The sequence below is a fragment of the Phyllobates terribilis genome, unplaced genomic scaffold (assembly GCF_046119375.1).
Source record: "Phyllobates terribilis strain yellow unplaced genomic scaffold, ASM4611937v1 Scaffold_2__4_contigs__length_985480577, whole genome shotgun sequence".
Classification (NCBI taxonomy): Eukaryota; Metazoa; Chordata; class Amphibia; order Anura; family Dendrobatidae; genus Phyllobates; species Phyllobates terribilis.
The window spans coordinates 976,654,550-976,675,191 of record NW_027362762.1 but is presented as its reverse complement, the minus strand read 5'-3'; the positions used below and the strand labels follow the sequence as shown (position 1 = coordinate 976,675,191).

Genomic DNA, 20,642 nt, shown 5'->3' with positions numbered 1-20,642 from the left:
GCGGAGATCCCCCGCGCCCGCCTGTACATGGCGGAGATCCCCCGCACCCGCCTGTAGATGGCGGAGATCCCCCGCGCCCGCCTGTAGATGGCGGAGATCCCCCGCGCCGGACTGTAGATGGCGGAGATCCCCCGCGCCGGACTGTAGATGGCGGAGATCCCCCCCGCCGGACTGTAGATGGTGGAGATCCCCCCCGCCGGACTGTAGATGGTGGAGATCCCCCCCGCCGGACTGTAGATGGCGGAGATCCCCCGCGCCCGCCTGTAGATGGCGGAGATCCCCCGCGCCCGCCTGTAGATGGCGGAGATCCCCCGCGCCCACCTGTAGATGGCGGAGATCCCCCGCGCCCGCCTGTAGATGGCAGAGATCCCCCGCGCCCGCCTGTAGATGGTGGAGATCCCCCGCGCTTGACTGTAGATGGCGGCACTATTCTGCATAACAGTGGATGGATTCAGCGCCCAGCCGAGGTGTGGATGCCCCTCTGCGTTCCTCTCGCTGTCGATATTTTGGCGCATCTCTAGTATAAGTTCGCGCCATTTTACAAATTGTTGGATTATATGAGCAGCAGGAAGAACATAGGATGTCGCGGTGAAGAGACGGGAGGCCGTGTACAATAACATGAGCGACCCCCGGAGTCCGCAGGAGGGTGAACATGTATCTATCGGAGGAAGAGCGGACCCCCGAAGCCAGAAACACCAAGATGAAAAAATACTCCGGAGTCTCAGCGCATCAGTGTTAGGACTGATACCCAGGACTTATATGAGAGGTGGAAACACTAACAGTGAGCCTCAGCCTCCAGTACTATGTGTGAGAGGAGGAAACACTATCAGTGAGCCTCAGCCTTCAGTACTATGTGTGAGAGGAGGAAACACTAACAGTGAGCCTCAGCCTTCAGTACTATGTGTGAAAGGAGGAAACACTAACAGTGAGCCTCAGCCTTCAGTACTATGTGTGAGAGGAGGAAACACTATCAGTGAGCCTCAGGCTTCAGTACTATGTATGAGAGGAGGAAATTCTAACAGTGAGCCTCAGCCTTCAGTACTATGTATGAGAGGAGGAAACACTAACAGTGAGCCTCAGGCTTCAGTACTATGTATGAGAGGAGGAAACACTAACAGTGAGCCTCAGCCTCCAGTACTATGTATGAGAGGTGGGAACACTAACAGTGAGCCTTAGCCTTCAGTACTGTGTGTGAGAGGAGGAAACACTAACAGTGAGCCTCAGGCTTCAGTACTATGTATGAGAGGAGGAAACACTAACAGTGAGCCTCAGGCTTCAGTACTATGTGTGAGAGGAGGAAACACGATCAGTGAGCCTCAGGCTTCAGTACTATGTATGAGAGGAGGAAACACTAACAGTGAGCCTCAGGCTTCAGTACTATGTGTGAGAGGAGGAAACACGATCAGTGAGCCTCAGGCTTCAGTACTATGTATGAGAGGAGGAAACACTAACAGTGAGCCTCAGGCTTCAGTACTATGTGTGAGAGGTGGAAACGCTAACAGTGAGCCTCAGCCTCCAGTACTATGTATGAGGGGAGGAAACACTAACAGTGAGCCTCAGGCTTCAGTACTATGTATGAGAGGAGGAAACACTAACAGTGAGCCTCAGGCTTCAGTACTATGTATGAGAGGAGGAAACACTAACAGTGAGCCTCAGGCTTCAGTACTATGTGTGAGAGGTGGAAACACTAACAGTGAGCCTCAGGCTTCAGTACTATGTGTGAGAGGAGGAAACACTAACAGTGAGCCTCAGGCTTCAGTACTATGTGTGAGAGGAGGAAACACTAACAGTGAGCCTCAGGCTTCAGTACTATGTGTGAGAGGTGGAAACACGATCAGTGAGCCTCAGGCTTCAGTACTATGTATGAGAGGAGGAAACACTAACAGTGAGCCTCAGGCTTCAGTACTATGTGTGAGAGGAGGAAACACGATCAGTGAGCCTCAGGCTTCAGTACTATGTATGAGAGGAGGAAACACTAACAGTGAGCCTCAGGCTTCAGTACTATGTGTGAGAGGTGGAAACACTAACAGTGAGCCTCAGCCTTCAGTACTATGTGTGAGAGGAGGAAACGCTAACAGTGAGCCTCAGCCTTCAGTACTATGTATGAGAGGAAGAAACACTAACAGTGAGCCTCAGCCTCCAGTACTATGTATGAGAGGTGGAAACACTAACAGTGAGCCTCAGGCTTCAGTACTATGTATGAGAGGTGGAAACACTAACCGTGAGCCTCAGCCTTCAGTACTATGTGTGAGAGGAGGAAACACTAACAGTGAGCCTCAGGCTTCAGTACTATGTATGAGAGGTGGAAACACTAACAGTGAGCCTCAGCCTTCAGTACTATGTATGAGAGGTGGAAACACTAACAGTGAGCCTCAGCCTCCAGTACTATGTGTGAGAGGAGGAAACACTAACAGTGAGCCTCAGCCTTCAGTACTATGTATGAGAGGAAGAAACACTAACAGTGAGCCTCAGCCTTCAGTACTATGTGTGAGAGGAGGAAACACTAACAGTGAGCCTCAGCCTCCAGTACTATGTATGAGAGGTGGAAACACTAACAGTGAGCTTCAGCCTTCAGTATTATGTGTGAGAGGAGGAAACACTAACAGTGAGCCTCAGCCTTCAGTATAATGTATGAGAGGTGGAAACACTAACAGTGAGCCTCAGCCTTCAGTATTATGTGTGAGAGGTGGAAACACTAACAGTGAGCCTCAGCCTCCAGTACTATGTGTGAGAGGAGGAAGCACTATCAGTGAGCCTCAGCCTCCAGTACTATGTATGAGAGGAGGAAACACTAACAGTGAGCCTCAGCCTTCAGTACTATGTATGAGGAGAGGAAACGCTAACTGAGCCTCAGCCTCCAGTACTATGTGTGAGGAGAGGAAACACTAACAGTGAGCCTCAGCCTCCAGTACTATGTATGAGGGGAGGAAACACTAACAGTGAGCCTCAGCCTCCAGTACTATGTATGAGAGGAGGAAACGCTAACAGTGAGCCTCAGCCTCCAGTACTATGTATGAGAGGAGGAAACGCTAACAGTGAGCCTCAGCCTCCAGTACTATGTATGAGAGGAGGAAACACTAACAGTGAGCCTCAGCCTCCAGTACTATGTGTGAGAGGAGGAAACACTAACAGTGAGCCTCAGCCTCCAGTACTATGTATGAGAGGAGGAAACGCTAACAGTGAGCCTCAGGCTTCAGTACTATGTATGAGAGGAGGAAACGCTAACAGTGAGCCTCAGCCTCCAGTACTATGTATGAGAGGAGGAAACACGATCAGTGAGCCTCAGGCTTCAGTACTATGTATGAGAGGAGGAAACACTAACAGTGAGCCTCAGGCTTCAGTACTATGTGTGAGAGGTGGAAACGCTAACAGTGAGCCTCAGCCTTCAGTACTATGTGTGAGAGGAGGAAACGCTAACAGTGAGCCTCAGCCTTCAGTACTATGTGTGAGAGGAGGAAACACTAACAGTGAGCCTCAGCCTCCAGTACTATGTGTGAGAGGAGGAAACACTAACAGTGAGCCTCAGCCTCCAGTACTATGTGTGAGAGGAGGAAACACTAACAGTGAGCCTCAGCCTCCAGTACTATGTGTGAGAGGAGGAAACACTAACAGTGAGCCTCAGCCTCCAGTACTATGTGTGAGAGGAGGAAACACTAACAGTGAGCCTCAGCCTCCAGTACTATGTATGAGAGGAGGAAACACTAACAGTGAGCCTCAGCCTCCAGTACTATGTGTGAGAGGAGGAAACACTAACAGTGAGCCTCAGGCTTCAGTACTATGTGTGAGAGGAGGAAACACTAACAGTGAGCCTCAGCCTCCAGTACTATGTGTGAGAGGAGGAAACACTAACAGTGAGCCTCAGCCTCCAGTACTATGTGTGAGAGGAGGAAACACTAACAGTGAGCCTCAGCCTCCAGTACTATGTGTGAGAGGAGGAAACACTAACAGTGAGCCTCAGCCTCCAGTACTATGTGTGAGAGGTGGAAACACTAACAGTGAGCCTCAGCCTCCAGTACTATGTGTGAGAGGAGGAAACACTAACAGTGAGCCTCAGCCTCCAGTACTATGTGTGAGAGGAGGAAACACTAACAGTGAGCCTCAGCCTCCAGTACTATGTGTGAGAGGAGGAAACACTAACAGTGAGCCTCAGCCTCCAGTACTATGTGTGAGAGGAGGAAACACTAACAGTGAGCCTCAGCCTCCAGTACTATGTGTGAGAGGAGGAAACACTAACAGTGAGCCTCAGCCTCCAGTACTATGTGTGAGAGTAGGAAACACTAACAGTGAGCCTCAGCCTCCAGTACTATGTGTGAGAGGTGGAAACACTAACAGTGAGCCTCAGCCTCCAGTACTATGTGTGAGAGGTGGAAACACTTAACAGTGAGCCTCAGCCTCCAGTACTATGTGTGAGAGGAGGAAACACTAACAGTGAGCCTCAGCCTCCAGTACTATGTGTGAGAGGTGGAAACACTAACAGTGAGCCTCAGCCTTCAGTACTGTGTGTGAGAGGAGGAAACACTAACAGTGAGCCTCAGGCTTCAGTACTATGTATGAGAGGAGGAAACACTAACAGTGAGCCTCAGGCTTCAGTACTATGTGTGAGAGGAGGAAGCACGATCAGTGAGCCTCAGGCTTCAGTACTATGTATGAGAGGAGGAAACACTAACAGTGAGCCTCAGGCTTCAGTACTATGTGTGAGAGGAGGAAACACGATCAGTGAGCCTCAGGCTTCAGTACTATGTATGAGAGGAGGAAACGCTAACAGTGAGCCTCAGGCTTCAGTACTATGTGTGAGAGGTGGAAACGCTAACAGTGAGCCTCAGCCTCCAGTACTATGTATGAGGGGAGGAAACACTAACAGTGAGCCTCAGGCTTCAGTACTATGTATGAGAGGAGGAAACACTAACAGTGAGCCTCAGGCTTCAGTACTATGTATGAGAGGAGGAAACACTAACAGTGAGCCTCAGGCTTCAGTACTATGTGTGAGAGGTGGAAACACTAACAGTGAGCCTCAGGCTTCAGTACTATGTGTGAGAGGAGGAAACACTAACAGTGAGCCTCAGGCTTCAGTACTATGTGTGAGAGGAGGAAACACTAACAGTGAGCCTCAGGCTTCAGTACTATGTGTGAGAGGTGGAAACACGATCAGTGAGCCTCAGGCTTCAGTACTATGTGTGAGAGGAGGAAACACTAACAGTGAGCCTCAGGCTTCAGTACTATGTGTGAGAGGAGGAAACACGATCAGTGAGCCTCAGGCTTCAGTACTATGTATGAGAGGAGGAAACACTAACAGTGAGCCTCAGGCTTCAGTACTATGTGTGAGAGGTGGAAACACTAACAGTGAGCCTCAGCCTTCAGTACTATGTGTGAGAGGAGGAAACACTAACAGTGAGCCTCAGCCTCCAGTACTATGTATGAGAGGTGGAAACACTAACAGTGAGCCTCAGGCTTCAGTACTATGTATGAGAGGTGGAAACACTAACAGTGAGCCTCAGCCTTCAGTACTATGTGTGAGAGGAGGAAACACTAACAGTGAGCCTCAGGCTTCAGTACTATGTGTGAGAGGTGGAAACACTAACAGTGAGCCTCAGCCTTCAGTACTATGTGTGAGAGGTGGAAACACTAACAGTGAGCCTCAGCCTCCAGTACTATGTGTGAGAGGAGGAAACACTAACAGTGAGCCTCAGCCTTCAGTACTATGTATGAGGGGAGGAAACGCTAACAGTGAGCCTCAGCCTCCAGTACTATGTATGAGAGGTGGAAACACTAACAGTGAGCTTCAGCCTTCAGTATTATGTGTGAGAGGAGGAAACACTAACAGTGAGCCTCAGCCTTCAGTATAATGTATGAGAGGTGGAAACACTAACAGTGAGCCTCAGCCTTCAGTATTATGTGTGAGAGGTGGAAACACTAACAGTGAGCCTCAGCCTCCAGTACTATGTGTGAGAGGAGGAAGCACTATCAGTGAGCCTCAGCCTCCAGTACTATGTATGAGAGGAGGAAACACTAACAGTGAGCCTCAGGCTTCAGTACTATGTGTGAGAGGAGGAAACACGATCAGTGAGCCTCAGGCTTCAGTACTATGTATGAGAGGAGGAAACACTAACAGTGAGCCTCAGGCTTCAGTACTATGTGTGAGAGGTGGAAACACTAACAGTGAGCCTCAGCCTTCAGTACTATGTGTGAGAGGAGGAAACGCTAACAGTGAGCCTCAGCCTTCAGTACTATGTGTGAGAGGAGGAAACACTAACAGTGAGCCTCAGCCTTCAGTACTATGTATGAGAGGAAGAAACACTAACAGTGAGCCTCAGCCTCCAGTACTATGTATGAGAGGTGGAAACACTAACAGTGAGCCTCAGGCTTCAGTACTATGTATGAGAGGTGGAAACACTAACCGTGAGCCTCAGCCTTCAGTACTATGTGTGAGAGGAGGAAACACTAACAGTGAGCCTCAGGCTTCAGTACTATGTATGAGAGGTGGAAACACTAACAGTGAGCCTCAGCCTTCAGTACTATGTATGAGAGGTGGAAACACTAACAGTGAGCCTCAGCCTCCAGTACTATGTGTGAGAGGAGGAAACACTAACAGTGAGCCTCAGCCTTCAGTACTATGTATGAGAGGAAGAAACACTAACAGTGAGCCTCAGCCTTCAGTACTATGTGTGAGAGGAGGAAACACTAACAGTGAGCCTCAGCCTCCAGTACTATGTATGAGAGGTGGAAACACTAACAGTGAGCTTCAGCCTTCAGTATTATGTGTGAGAGGAGGAAACACTAACAGTGAGCCTCAGCCTTCAGTATAATGTATGAGAGGTGGAAACACTAACAGTGAGCCTCAGCCTTCAGTATTATGTGTGAGAGGTGGAAACACTAACAGTGAGCCTCAGCCTCCAGTACTATGTGTGAGAGGAGGAAGCACTATCAGTGAGCCTCAGCCTCCAGTACTATGTATGAGAGGAGGAAACACTAACAGTGAGCCTCAGCCTTCAGTACTATGTATGAGGAGAGGAAACGCTAACTGAGCCTCAGCCTCCAGTACTATGTGTGAGGAGAGGAAACACTAACAGTGAGCCTCAGCCTCCAGTACTATGTATGAGGGGAGGAAACACTAACAGTGAGCCTCAGCCTCCAGTACTATGTATGAGAGGAGGAAACGCTAACAGTGAGCCTCAGCCTCCAGTACTATGTATGAGAGGAGGAAACGCTAACAGTGAGCCTCAGCCTCCAGTACTATGTATGAGAGGAGGAAACACTAACAGTGAGCCTCAGCCTCCAGTACTATGTGTGAGAGGAGGAAACACTAACAGTGAGCCTCAGCCTCCAGTACTATGTATGAGAGGAGGAAACGCTAACAGTGAGCCTCAGGCTTCAGTACTATGTATGAGAGGAGGAAACGCTAACAGTGAGCCTCAGCCTCCAGTACTATGTATGAGAGGAGGAAACACGATCAGTGAGCCTCAGGCTTCAGTACTATGTATGAGAGGAGGAAACACTAACAGTGAGCCTCAGGCTTCAGTACTATGTGTGAGAGGTGGAAACGCTAACAGTGAGCCTCAGCCTTCAGTACTATGTGTGAGAGGAGGAAACGCTAACAGTGAGCCTCAGCCTTCAGTACTATGTGTGAGAGGAGGAAACACTAACAGTGAGCCTCAGCCTCCAGTACTATGTGTGAGAGGAGGAAACACTAACAGTGAGCCTCAGCCTCCAGTACTATGTGTGAGAGGAGGAAACACTAACAGTGAGCCTCAGCCTCCAGTACTATGTGTGAGAGGAGGAAACACTAACAGTGAGCCTCAGCCTCCAGTACTATGTGTGAGAGGAGGAAACACTAACAGTGAGCCTCAGCCTCCAGTACTATGTATGAGAGGAGGAAACACTAACAGTGAGCCTCAGCCTCCAGTACTATGTGTGAGAGGAGGAAACACTAACAGTGAGCCTCAGGCTTCAGTACTATGTGTGAGAGGAGGAAACACTAACAGTGAGCCTCAGCCTCCAGTACTATGTGTGAGAGGAGGAAACACTAACAGTGAGCCTCAGCCTCCAGTACTATGTGTGAGAGGAGGAAACACTAACAGTGAGCCTCAGCCTCCAGTACTATGTGTGAGAGGAGGAAACACTAACAGTGAGCCTCAGCCTCCAGTACTATGTGTGAGAGGTGGAAACACTAACAGTGAGCCTCAGCCTCCAGTACTATGTGTGAGAGGAGGAAACACTAACAGTGAGCCTCAGCCTCCAGTACTATGTGTGAGAGGAGGAAACACTAACAGTGAGCCTCAGCCTCCAGTACTATGTGTGAGAGGAGGAAACACTAACAGTGAGCCTCAGCCTCCAGTACTATGTGTGAGAGGAGGAAACACTAACAGTGAGCCTCAGCCTCCAGTACTATGTGTGAGAGGAGGAAACACTAACAGTGAGCCTCAGCCTCCAGTACTATGTGTGAGAGTAGGAAACACTAACAGTGAGCCTCAGCCTCCAGTACTATGTGTGAGAGGTGGAAACACTAACAGTGAGCCTCAGCCTCCAGTACTATGTGTGAGAGGTGGAAACACTTAACAGTGAGCCTCAGCCTCCAGTACTATGTGTGAGAGGAGGAAACACTAACAGTGAGCCTCAGCCTCCAGTACTATGTGTGAGAGGTGGAAACACTAACAGTGAGCCTCAGCCTTCAGTACTGTGTGTGAGAGGAGGAAACACTAACAGTGAGCCTCAGGCTTCAGTACTATGTATGAGAGGAGGAAACACTAACAGTGAGCCTCAGGCTTCAGTACTATGTGTGAGAGGAGGAAGCACGATCAGTGAGCCTCAGGCTTCAGTACTATGTATGAGAGGAGGAAGCACGATCAGTGAGCCTCAGGCTTCAGTACTATGTGTGAGAGGAGGAAACACGATCAGTGAGCCTCAGGCTTCAGTACTATGTATGAGAGGAGGAAACGCTAACAGTGAGCCTCAGGCTTCAGTACTATGTGTGAGAGGTGGAAACGCTAACAGTGAGCCTCAGCCTCCAGTACTATGTATGAGGGGAGGAAACACTAACAGTGAGCCTCAGGCTTCAGTACTATGTATGAGAGGAGGAAACACTAACAGTGAGCCTCAGGCTTCAGTACTATGTGTGAGAGGTGGAAACACTAACAGTGAGCCTCAGCCTCCAGTACTATGTATGAGAGGAGGAAACACGATCAGTGAGCCTCAGGCTTCAGTACTATGTATGAGAGGAGGAAACACTAACAGTGAGCCTCAGGCTTCAGTACTATGTGTGAGAGGTGGAAACACTAACAGTGAGCCTCAGCCTTCAGTACTATGTGTGAGAGGAGGAAACACGATCAGTGAGCCTCAGGCTTCAGTACTATGTATGAGAGGAGGAAACACTAACAGTGAGCCTCAGGCTTCAGTACTATGTGTGAGAGGTGGAAACGCTAACAGTGAGCCTCAGCCTTCAGTACTATGTGTGAGAGGAGGAAACGCTAACAGTGAGCCTCAGCCTTCAGTACTATGTGTGAGAGGAGGAAACACTAACAGTGAGCCTCAGCCTCCAGTACTATGTGTGAGAGGAGGAAACACTAACAGTGAGCCTCAGCCTCCAGTACTATGTGTGAGAGGAGGAAACACTAACAGTGAGCCTCAGCCTCCAGTACTATGTGTGAGAGGAGGAAACACTAACAGTGAGCCTCAGCCTCCAGTACTATGTGTGAGAGGAGGAAACACTAACAGTGAGCCTCAGCCTCCAGTACTATGTATGAGAGGAGGAAACACTAACAGTGAGCCTCAGCCTCCAGTACTATGTGTGAGAGGAGGAAACACTAACAATGAGCCTCAGGCTTCAGTACTATGTGTGAGAGGAGGAAACACTAACAGTGAGCCTCAGCCTCCAGTACTATGTGTGAGAGGAGGAAACACTAACAGTGAGCCTCAGCCTCCAGTACTATGTGTGAGAGGAGGAAACACTAACAGTGAGCCTCAGCCTCCAGTACTATGTGTGAGAGGAGGAAACACTAACAGTGAGCCTCAGCCTCCAGTACTATGTGTGAGAGGTGGAAACACTAACAGTGAGCCTCAGCCTCCAGTACTATGTGTGAGAGGAGGAAACACTAACAGTGAGCCTCAGCCTCCAGTACTATGTGTGAGAGGAGGAAACACTAACAGTGAGCCTCAGCCTCCAGTACTATGTGTGAGAGGAGGAAACACTAACAGTGAGCCTCAGCCTCCAGTACTATGTGTGAGAGGAGGAAACACTAACAGTGAGCCTCAGCCTCCAGTACTATGTGTGAGAGGAGGAAACACTAACAGTGAGCCTCAGCCTCCAGTACTATGTGTGAGAGTAGGAAACACTAACAGTGAGCCTCAGCCTCCAGTACTATGTGTGAGAGGTGGAAACACTAACAGTGAGCCTCAGCCTCCAGTACTATGTGTGAGAGGTGGAAACACTTAACAGTGAGCCTCAGCCTCCAGTACTATGTGTGAGAGGAGGAAACACTAACAGTGAGCCTCAGCCTCCAGTACTATGTGTGAGAGGTGGAAACACTAACAGTGAGCCTCAGCCTTCAGTACTGTGTGTGAGAGGAGGAAACACTAACAGTGAGCCTCAGGCTTCAGTACTATGTATGAGAGGAGGAAACACTAACAGTGAGCCTCAGGCTTCAGTACTATGTGTGAGAGGAGGAAGCACGATCAGTGAGCCTCAGGCTTCAGTACTATGTATGAGAGGAGGAAACACTAACAGTGAGCCTCAGGCTTCAGTACTATGTGTGAGAGGAGGAAACACGATCAGTGAGCCTCAGGCTTCAGTACTATGTATGAGAGGAGGAAACGCTAACAGTGAGCCTCAGGCTTCAGTACTATGTGTGAGAGGTGGAAACGCTAACAGTGAGCCTCAGCCTCCAGTACTATGTATGAGGGGAGGAAACACTAACAGTGAGCCTCAGGCTTCAGTACTATGTATGAGAGGAGGAAACACTAACAGTGAGCCTCAGGCTTCAGTACTATGTATGAGAGGAGGAAACACTAACAGTGAGCCTCAGGCTTCAGTACTATGTGTGAGAGGTGGAAACACTAACAGTGAGCCTCAGGCTTCAGTACTATGTGTGAGAGGAGGAAACACTAACAGTGAGCCTCAGGCTTCAGTACTATGTGTGAGAGGAGGAAACACTAACAGTGAGCCTCAGGCTTCAGTACTATGTGTGAGAGGTGGAAACACGATCAGTGAGCCTCAGGCTTCAGTACTATGTGTGAGAGGAGGAAACACTAACAGTGAGCCTCAGGCTTCAGTACTATGTGTGAGAAGAGGAAACACGATCAGTGAGCCTCAGGCTTCAGTACTATGTATGAGAGGAGGAAACACTAACAGTGAGCCTCAGGCTTCAGTACTATGTGTGAGAGGTGGAAACACTAACAGTGAGCCTCAGCCTTCAGTACTATGTGTGAGAGGAGGAAACACTAACAGTGAGCCTCAGCCTCCAGTACTATGTATGAGAGGTGGAAACACTAACAGTGAGCCTCAGGCTTCAGTACTATGTATGAGAGGTGGAAACACTAACAGTGAGCCTCAGCCTTCAGTACTATGTGTGAGAGGAGGAAACACTAACAGTGAGCCTCAGGCTTCAGTACTATGTGTGAGAGGTGGAAACACTAACAGTGAGCCTCAGCCTTCAGTACTATGTGTGAGAGGTGGAAACACTAACAGTGAGCCTCAGCCTCCAGTACTATGTGTGAGAGGAGGAAACACTAACAGTGAGCCTCAGCCTTCAGTACTATGTATGAGGGGAGGAAACGCTAACAGTGAGCCTCAGCCTCCAGTACTATGTATGAGAGGTGGAAACACTAACAGTGAGCTTCAGCCTTCAGTATTATGTGTGAGAGGAGGAAACACTAACAGTGAGCCTCAGCCTTCAGTATAATGTATGAGAGGTGGAAACACTAACAGTGAGCCTCAGCCTTCAGTATTATGTGTGAGAGGTGGAAACACTAACAGTGAGCCTCAGCCTCCAGTACTATGTGTGAGAGGAGGAAGCACTATCAGTGAGCCTCAGCCTCCAGTACTATGTATGAGAGGAGGAAACACTAACAGTGAGCCTCAGCCTTCAGTACTATGTATGAGGAGAGGAAACGCTAACTGAGCCTCAGCCTCCAGTACTATGTGTGAGGAGAGGAAACACTAACAGTGAGCCTCAGCCTCCAGTACTATGTATGAGGGGAGGAAACACTAACAGTGAGCCTCAGCCTCCAGTACTATGTATGAGAGGAGGAAACGCTAACAGTGAGCCTCAGCCTCCAGTACTATGTATGAGAGGAGGAAACGCTAACAGTGAGCCTCAGCCTCCAGTACTATGTATGAGAGGAGGAAACGCTAACAGTGAGCCTCAGCCTCCAGTACTATGTGTGAGAGGAGGAAACGCTAACAGTGAGCCTCAGCCTCCAGTACTATGTATGAGAGGAGGAAACGCTAACAGTGAGCCTCAGGCTTCAGTACTATGTATGAGAGGAGGAAACGCTAACAGTGAGCCTCAGCCTCCAGTACTATGTGTGAGAGGAGGAAACACTAACAGTGAGCCTCAGCCTCCAGTACTATGTATGAGAGGAGGAAACGCTAACAGTGAGACTCAGGCTTCAGTACTATGTATGAGAGGAGGAAACGCTAACAGTGAGCCTCAGCCTCCAGTACTATGTGTGAGAGGAGGAAACACTAACAGTGAGCCTCAGCCTTCAGTACTATGTATGAGGGGAGGAAACGCTAACAGTGAGCCTCAGCATCCAGTACTATGTATGAGAGGAGGAAACACTAACTGAGCCTCAGCCTTCAGTACTATGTATGAGAGGAAGAAACACTAACAGTGAGCCTCAGCCTTCAGTACTATGTGTGAGAGGAGGAAACACTAACAGTGAGCCTCAGCCTCCAGTACTATGTATGAGAGGAGGAAACACTAACAGTGAGCCTCAGCCTCCAGTACTATGTATGAGAGGAGGAAACACTAACAGTGAGCCTCAGCCTCCAGTACTATGTGTGAGAGGAGGAAACACTAACAGTGAGCCTCAGCCTCCAGTACTATGTGTGAGAGGAGGAAACACTAACAGTGAGCCTCAGCCTCCAGTACTATGTGTGAGAGGAGGAAACACTAACAGTGAGCCTCAGCCTCCAGTACTATGTGTGAGAGGAGGAAACACTAACAGTGAGCCTCAGCCTCCAGTACTATGTGTGAGAGGAGGAAACACTAACAGTGAGCCTCAGCCTCCAGTACTATGTGTGAGAGGAGGAAACACTAACAGTGAGCCTCAGCCTCCAGTACTATGTGTGAGAGGAGGAAACACTAACAGTGAGCCTCAGCCTCCAGTACTATGTGTGAGAGGAGGAAACACTAACAGTGAGCCTCAGCCTCCAGTACTATGTGTGAGAGGAGGAAACACTAACAGTGAGCCTCAGCCTCCAGTACTATGTGTGAGAGGAGGAAACACTAACAGTGAGCCTCAGCCTCCAGTACTATGTGTGAGAGGTGGAAACACTTAACAGTGAGCCTCAGCCTCCAGTACTATGTGTGAGAGGTGGAAACACTAACAGTGAGCCTCAGCCTCCAGTACTATGTGTGAGAGGAGGAAACACTAACAGTGAGCCTCAGCCTCCAGTACTATGTGTGAGAGGAGGAAACACTAACAGTGAGCCTCAGCCTCCAGTACTATGTGTGAGAGGAGGAAACACTAACAGTGAGCCTCAGCCTCCAGTACTATGTGTGAGAGGTGGAAACACTAACAGTGAGCCTCAGCCTCCAGTACTATGTGTGAGAGGAGGAAACACTAACAGTGAGCCTCAGCCTCCAGTACTATGTGTGAGAGGTGGAAACACTAACAGTGAGCCTCAGCCTCCAGTACTATGTGTGAAGGCCGTTTCTCACACTGTCCTGATATTGCAGGATTAGATATAGGGGCAGAATCTGCATTTTGGGGTCCGTCCCCTTCACCGCTCATTACTTCCCCTGCGCCGGCCGGTGGGAGGTCCGAGTCTGGGGTAAATGTCTCTGGATGTGAGATGTCGCAGCGGCGGAGTCCTCCTCCTTGTTCTGCCCGTCAGTGTTGTCAGAGGGGCACAGTTGTAGATGTGTCCTGGACTCCAGGCTGCTGATCTCGCGGAGATTGTCTGCTGGATCCATTGTAACGACCTCAGCTGTGAGCGGTCCGGAGGAGACCTGTCTGTACACAAGGGGGCGCTGTCCGTGTCAGCGCTGAGGCTTCCTCTCTGCCGTGTGACCGTCTCTTGCTTTCCTCAGGTTGGCGCAGTACGACCTCGTGGTCACCACATACAGCCTCGTGTCCAAAGAGATCCCCGCCAAGAAGGAGGAAGGCGACGCCCCGGCCAAAGACCAGGACCTGGAGGTGAGGACCGGCCACACAGTCACATGACACCGTATCCTCCACTCACCGCCAGAGCTGCACTCACTTTTCTACTGTTACATCATGTCTTATCCTCCACTCACCGCCAGAGCTGCACTCACTATTCTACTGTTACATCACGTCTTATCCTCCAGAGCTGCACTCACTATTCTACTGTTACATCGTGTCTTATACTGCAGTCACCTCCAGAGCTGCAGTCACTATTCTGCGGTTACATCATGTCTTATCCTCCAGAGCTGCGGTCACTATTCTACTGTTACATCGTGTCTTTTCCTCCAGAGCTGCGGTCACTATTCTACTGTTACATCGTGTCTTATCCTCCATTCACCTCCAGAGCTTCAATCACTATTCTGCTGTTACATCAGGTCTTATCCTCCAGAGCTGCAGTCACTATTCTGCTGTTACATCAGGTCTTATTCTCCACTCACCGCCAGAGCTGCACTCACTATTCTGCTGTTACATTGTGTCTTATCCTCCAGAGCTGCAGTCACTATTCTACTGTTACATCATGTCTTATCCTCCAGTCACCTCCAGAGCTGCAATCACTATTCTGCTGTTACATTGTGTCTTATCCTCCAGAGCTGCAGTCACTATTCTACTGTTACATCGTGTCTTATCCTCCAGTCACCTCCAGAGCTGCAGTCCCTGGCGCTATATGTGAGCACTACACCTCCCAGGATGCCGTGCTGTGGGGTGACTCCACTGCTCTGTGTTGCAGGACCGCGCCGCCTGCTCTCCGCTGCTCCGCGTGGCCTGGGCCCGCATTATTCTGGACGAGGCGCACAACATTAAGAATCCGAAAGTGCAGACGTCCATCGCTGTGTGTAAGCTGAGGGCTGGGGGCCGCTGGGCAGTGACCGGGACCCCAATACAGAACAACCTGCTGGACCTGTACTCCCTGCTGCGGTGAGTGATGTGTCCCCTCCAGTATACTGTACACAGCAACGAACCGGAAACTGGTCACATGACCTCATCCTGAGCTACATGGGGGTTCACTAACTTTCACTCCAAGCTGCAAACAACATCTCCTGACTCCCAAATCCTGGGACCCCACAATCCTCAGCGACTGTCTCTCTTGCCCTCATGTCCCTCAGTTATGGTCTCTCCTGCCCCAGCCACGGTCATTCCTCCCCCCACGTTCCTCAGTGGTGGTCTCTCTTGCCCTCATGTCCCTCAGCCGCGGTGTCCCCTGGCCCCACGTCCCTCAGCCGCGGTGTCCCCTGGCCCCACGTCCCTCAGCCGCGGTGTCCCCTGGCCCCACGTCCCTCAGCCGCGGTGTCCCCTGGCCCCACGTCCCTCAGCCGCGGTGTCCCCTGGCCCCAAGTCCCTCAGCCGCGGTGTCCCCTGGCCCCACGTCCCTCAGCCGCGGTGTCCCCTGGCCCCACGTCCCTCAGCCGCGGTGTCCCCTGGCCCCACGTCCTTCAGCCGCGGTGTCACCTGGCCCCACGTCCCTCAGCCGCGGTGTCCCCAGCCTCCACGTCCCTCAGCCGCAATGTCCCCTGGCCCCACGTCCCTCAGCCGCGGTGTCCCCAGCCTCCACGTCCCACAGCCGCAATGTCCCCTGGCCCCACGTCCCTCAGCCGCGGTGACATCGCCACATATTGTGAAATGTTCTGAGATGTTGTTTCTGTTCCAAATTAAATTGTAAAATCCAAATACGTGCACGGAAGAGCCATGACTGATATATTGGGCATCAGGGCAGATCTGCCTTTATTACCTCATCAGTCAGGGTTTATATGGACATTTCTTGGACATTCATTGTATAATTTTTCCAGTCCACATTTTTATTCACTGTAACGATGGGGAATAGCGATTGAAGTCCCGCTGCTGCTTGATTTCTGGCTTTGGACTCGTCTGGTACTCCTCTTGGGACTCTAATGTACATGTGAGGGTCGATGGAAGTAGGAATGCTGGTGTCACGCTTGTCTGTATTTTGGAGTCACAATCTGGAGAGGTATCAGGAGTTCACCAATAGCACACGTACCCTCCCATCCCACTGGCCGTAGTGGATAAAGGTCACCATTCCCCCACACCCACCACATGTCAGCCCTAGGAGGGCCTCGGACCAAGAGAGTGGTGGTGGTGGGACAGCAGTACGAGGACCCTAAATGCTTTATACTCTGGAAACACATGTAATTCCCAGGATAGGGGCTAACTCCATTGGCCTTTACATTTTAAGGTTTATGGGGGGGATACAACTGCTGGAGCCGATTACACGCTGAAGTATTTTCTCCTTCTATAGCGGAATTAGGCTGGAGAAAGAAATGAGGTTTGTCTGGTCGCTTATAGGGAAAGACACCAGGAATAAGTGTCCGAATAGGTCGGTCCCTCATATCCTTAAAATAAGGGTCCTAATCAGTCAGTGCCCCCCAGGATATTTATGCCCATCACATATATAGTCCTGCGTCCATAACAGAGGGGTTCTCTATCGTCAAGTATAGGGGAAGACAGTCGTCAGACTTACAAGTAAGGCCGGACCCCCACTGTACAACGTCTGGACACGTATTCTGGTTGTAGCAGAGTCATTCTAGTAAGGGGGCTTCTACCCTTCCGGGCTGTCTTTTCTTGGGCTACGGAAGGGTTGTAGGCCCAATGTTCCACTGTTCCACCCCACCATACTCCAGGACTCACAATCAGACCCATAGCCAGTACTGGCGGTTGTGACTATATATATATATATATATATATATATATATATATATATATTATATACTCTTGGGTGAGTCTATAGGTGTGCCCACGTTGCCACTCCTCCCTAGGGCAGGAGACCATGTTACACCGGTCATATTTATAACGGACTACAGGGTCTGGGGTATCAAACCAGAAAGTGGTAGCTAGCTCCCCATTCTCTCTCTCTTGGGACATAGTCCTCGATGAGACCCCATTTATCTGGGTAAGGCCCAGGGTGTGGGTCCACATCACTCGGTGGCTTTCACTGTCCTCCTGCAGTGTGAGGCATGGATCCAGTTGGGCTTTCTCTCCATCTTTACAGCCGTCTCAGTTGTCATCAGAACTTGGAAGGGTCCATCAAATCGGGGCTTAAGGACTCTCCTGACGTGTCTTTTGACCACCACCCAGTCTCCGGGCTGCAGGAGGTGGCTTCCTTCCACTACCTGACTGAGAAGAGTGCAAGGGGCGAGCAGTCTGTCCATGGTCTGCCCGTTTCAGCCATGGCTTTCTGGATTTTCAGTTTCAGGGTCCTATTCAATCTTTCTACCCCTACTTTCTGGATGGTATACTGTATGAAGGCCCGTTCCACTCTCACGGCGGCCATTATTTCCAGCCTTGCTTCTCCGGTAAAGTGGGTGCCTCCGTCACTCTTCACGATATCTGCGACGACTTCTGAGATCAGTCTCTTTGCTGTCGCCTCGGCGGTGGCTTTACACACGGGGTCCGCTTCTGTGCATCCTGAGAAGAGGTCGACACAGACAAGTACATACTCGTAGGTTTACATCTTGGGAAGTTGAATGTAGTCCTTCTGAAGACGCTGGGACGGGTACATGGGCCTCGGTGTGCCTCATAGTGCAGCTGCCACCCTGGCAGGGTTGTCTCTTGCTTGGTAAGCAGCTGATTTTGCAGCCTGGTCGGCCAGGTGGTTGCCTTTAGCTGTGGTTGAGTCCTCCTTTGCACGGCCTTTGACTTTCTCTATGGCAACTTTCTCGGGTAAAAGTAGGTCCTTCATCTGGCGTTGGACGGATTTATTTTTCTTGATGGTCTTGTCTGTCGCTGTGAGGAAAGATTGCGTTGTCCATATAGGTCCATAGTTGTGAAAGCATGGTGGCAGTCTGGTCTTCAGCATGTCTGCAGGCTTCTTCTCAGGCACGGAGTACAGTTTCCTGGGTGGACATGTGTGGGGGGCAGCAGTTTTCCTTTTATGGTTTCATGGAGGGGAAACAGCAGCTTATCCAGTGTAGAACCGGCCATCCACTCCATACCACGATCCATCCACAAAGAGCCCATGGTCTGGGTTATCTAGTGGGAGATCGGTGACGTGACTGAAACCCCCCCCCCCATGGGACATTAGGAGGAGCTGCCCAGCATTTATGGCTTAGTGGGACCCTGACTCCCCCGCTGGAGAAGCGTGCGTTGGGGGGGGGTTACCATGCTCTCCTCTGAGTCTAGGAGGGCTGCAATTTCTCTATGTCCAGGCTTTCCACAATTACACTGCTCATCACCATTATTGGCACTCCATCATTTTTTTTCATAGACTGTACAATATCTTCAGAAATAAATGGAAATGTACCAAAGTTATATCCTCAGGATTTTTTAATTAGTGTCCAAAGTAATACAACAATAAACTATTGTTTTTCAACTTCCATGTGGCAATTTCAAAGAAGAAACAGAATAAACAGCATGTGCAGCAATAAAGGCCCCCCTAATTAATACCTGGTTGCCCCCCTAATTAATACTTAGGCTCCTGACATTGAGAAACGCCTTACCGCGGCTGCCGGGTACACAGGAATTGGCCAACTTATGCGCTAAGATTTCTCATTTATTTTTATTTTCTACAGCAGTAATGCTATTCATATTTCATACTTCATATTTATATACTTAGCAGTGCAGAGTGCTACTTTATTTGTTAATTGTATATGGAGGTAGCTTCTCCTAGTAAGCACCTGTTCACACCTATTTCTTGTATTGGAAGTGCCGTCAGTTTTTTCTGTTTCTGTGGAAATGTACCAAAGTTATATCCTCAGGATTTTTTAATTAGTGTCCAAAGTAATACGAGAATAAAACATTGTTTTTCAACTTCCATGTGGCAATTTCAAAGAAGAAACAGAATAACCAGCATGTGCAGCAATAAAGCCACCCCTAATTAATACTTGGTTACCCCCCTAATTAATACTTGGTTACCCCCCTAATTAATACTTGGTTGCCCCCCTAATTAATACTTGGTTACCCCCCTAATTAATACTTGGTTGCCCCCTAATTAATACTTGGTTGCCCTCCTAATTAATACTTGGTTGCACCCCTAATTAATAATTGGTTGCACCCCTAATTAATAATTGGTTGCCCCCCTAATTAATACTTGGTTGCCCCCCTAATTAATACTTGGTTTCTCCCCTAATTAATACTTGGTTGCCCCCCTAATTAATACTTGGTTGTCCCCGTAATTAATACTTGGTTGTCCCCGTAATTAATACTTGGTTACCCCCCTAATTAATACTTGGTTGCCCACCTAATTAATACTTGGTTGCCCCCCTAATTAATACTTGGTTGTCCCCGTAATTAATACTTGGTTACCCCCCTAATTAATACTTGGTTGCCCACCTAATTAATACTTGGTTGTCCCCGTAATTAATACTTGGTTACCCCCCTAATTAATACTTGGTTGCCCCCTAATTAATACTTGGTTGCCCCCTAATTAATACTTGGTTGCACCCCTAATTAATACTTGGTTGCCCCCCTAATTAATACTTGGTTTCTCCCCTAATTAATACTTGGTTTCTCCCCTAATTAATACTTGGTTGCCCTCCTAATTAATACTTGGTTGCCCCCCTAATTAATACTTGGTTGCCCCCCTAATTAATACTTGGTTTCTCCCCTAATTAATACTTGGTTACCCCCCTAATTAATACTTGGTTGCCCTCCTAATTAATACTTGGTTGCCCCCCTAATTAATACTTGGTTGCCCCCCTAATTAATACTTGGTTGCCCCCCTAATTAATACTTGGTTTCTCCCCTAATTAATACTTGGTTTCTCCCCTAATTAATACTTGGTTGCCCTCCTAATTAATACTTGGTTGCCCCCCTAATTAATACTTGGTTTCTCCCCTAATTAATACTTGGTTTCTCCCCTAATTAATACTTGGTTGCCCTCCTAATTAATACTTGGTTGCCCCCCTAATTAATACTTGGTTGCCCCCCTAATTAATACTTGGTTGCCCCCCTAATTAATACTTGGTTTCTCCCCTAATTAATACTTGGTTTCTCCCCTAATTAATACTTGGTTACCCCCCTAATTAATACTTGGTTGCCCTCCTAATTAATACTTGGTTGCCCCCCTAATTAATACTTGGTTGCCCCCCTAATTAATACTTGGTTGCACCCCTAATTAACACTTGGTTGCCCCCCTAATTAACACTTGGTTGCCCCCCTAATTAATACTTGGTTACCCCCCTAATTAATACTTGGTTGCCCCCCTAATTAATACTTGGTTGCCCCCCTAATTAACACTTGGTTGCCCCCCTAATTAATACTTGGTTGCACCCCTAATTAATACTTGGTTGCCCCCCTAATTAATACTTGGTTGCACCCCTAATTAATAC

At 49.2% G+C, this 20,642-nt stretch overlaps 1 protein-coding gene across 3 annotated transcripts in view; it reads left to right on the top strand.

Moving 5' to 3' along the window:
* The window catches only part of TTF2 (transcription termination factor 2), a 211,803-nt gene that overhangs the window by 168,875 nt on the left and 22,286 nt on the right, over window positions 1-20,642 (top strand). For all 3 annotated transcript variants that reach the window (XM_073668754.1, XM_073668750.1, XM_073668751.1), the window contains 2 exons: window positions 14,250-14,355; window positions 15,092-15,279. In XM_073668754.1, the coding sequence (XP_073524855.1) occupies window positions 14,250-14,355; window positions 15,092-15,279 (294 nt within the window). The remainder of the gene's footprint in view (window positions 1-14,249; window positions 14,356-15,091; window positions 15,280-20,642) is intronic.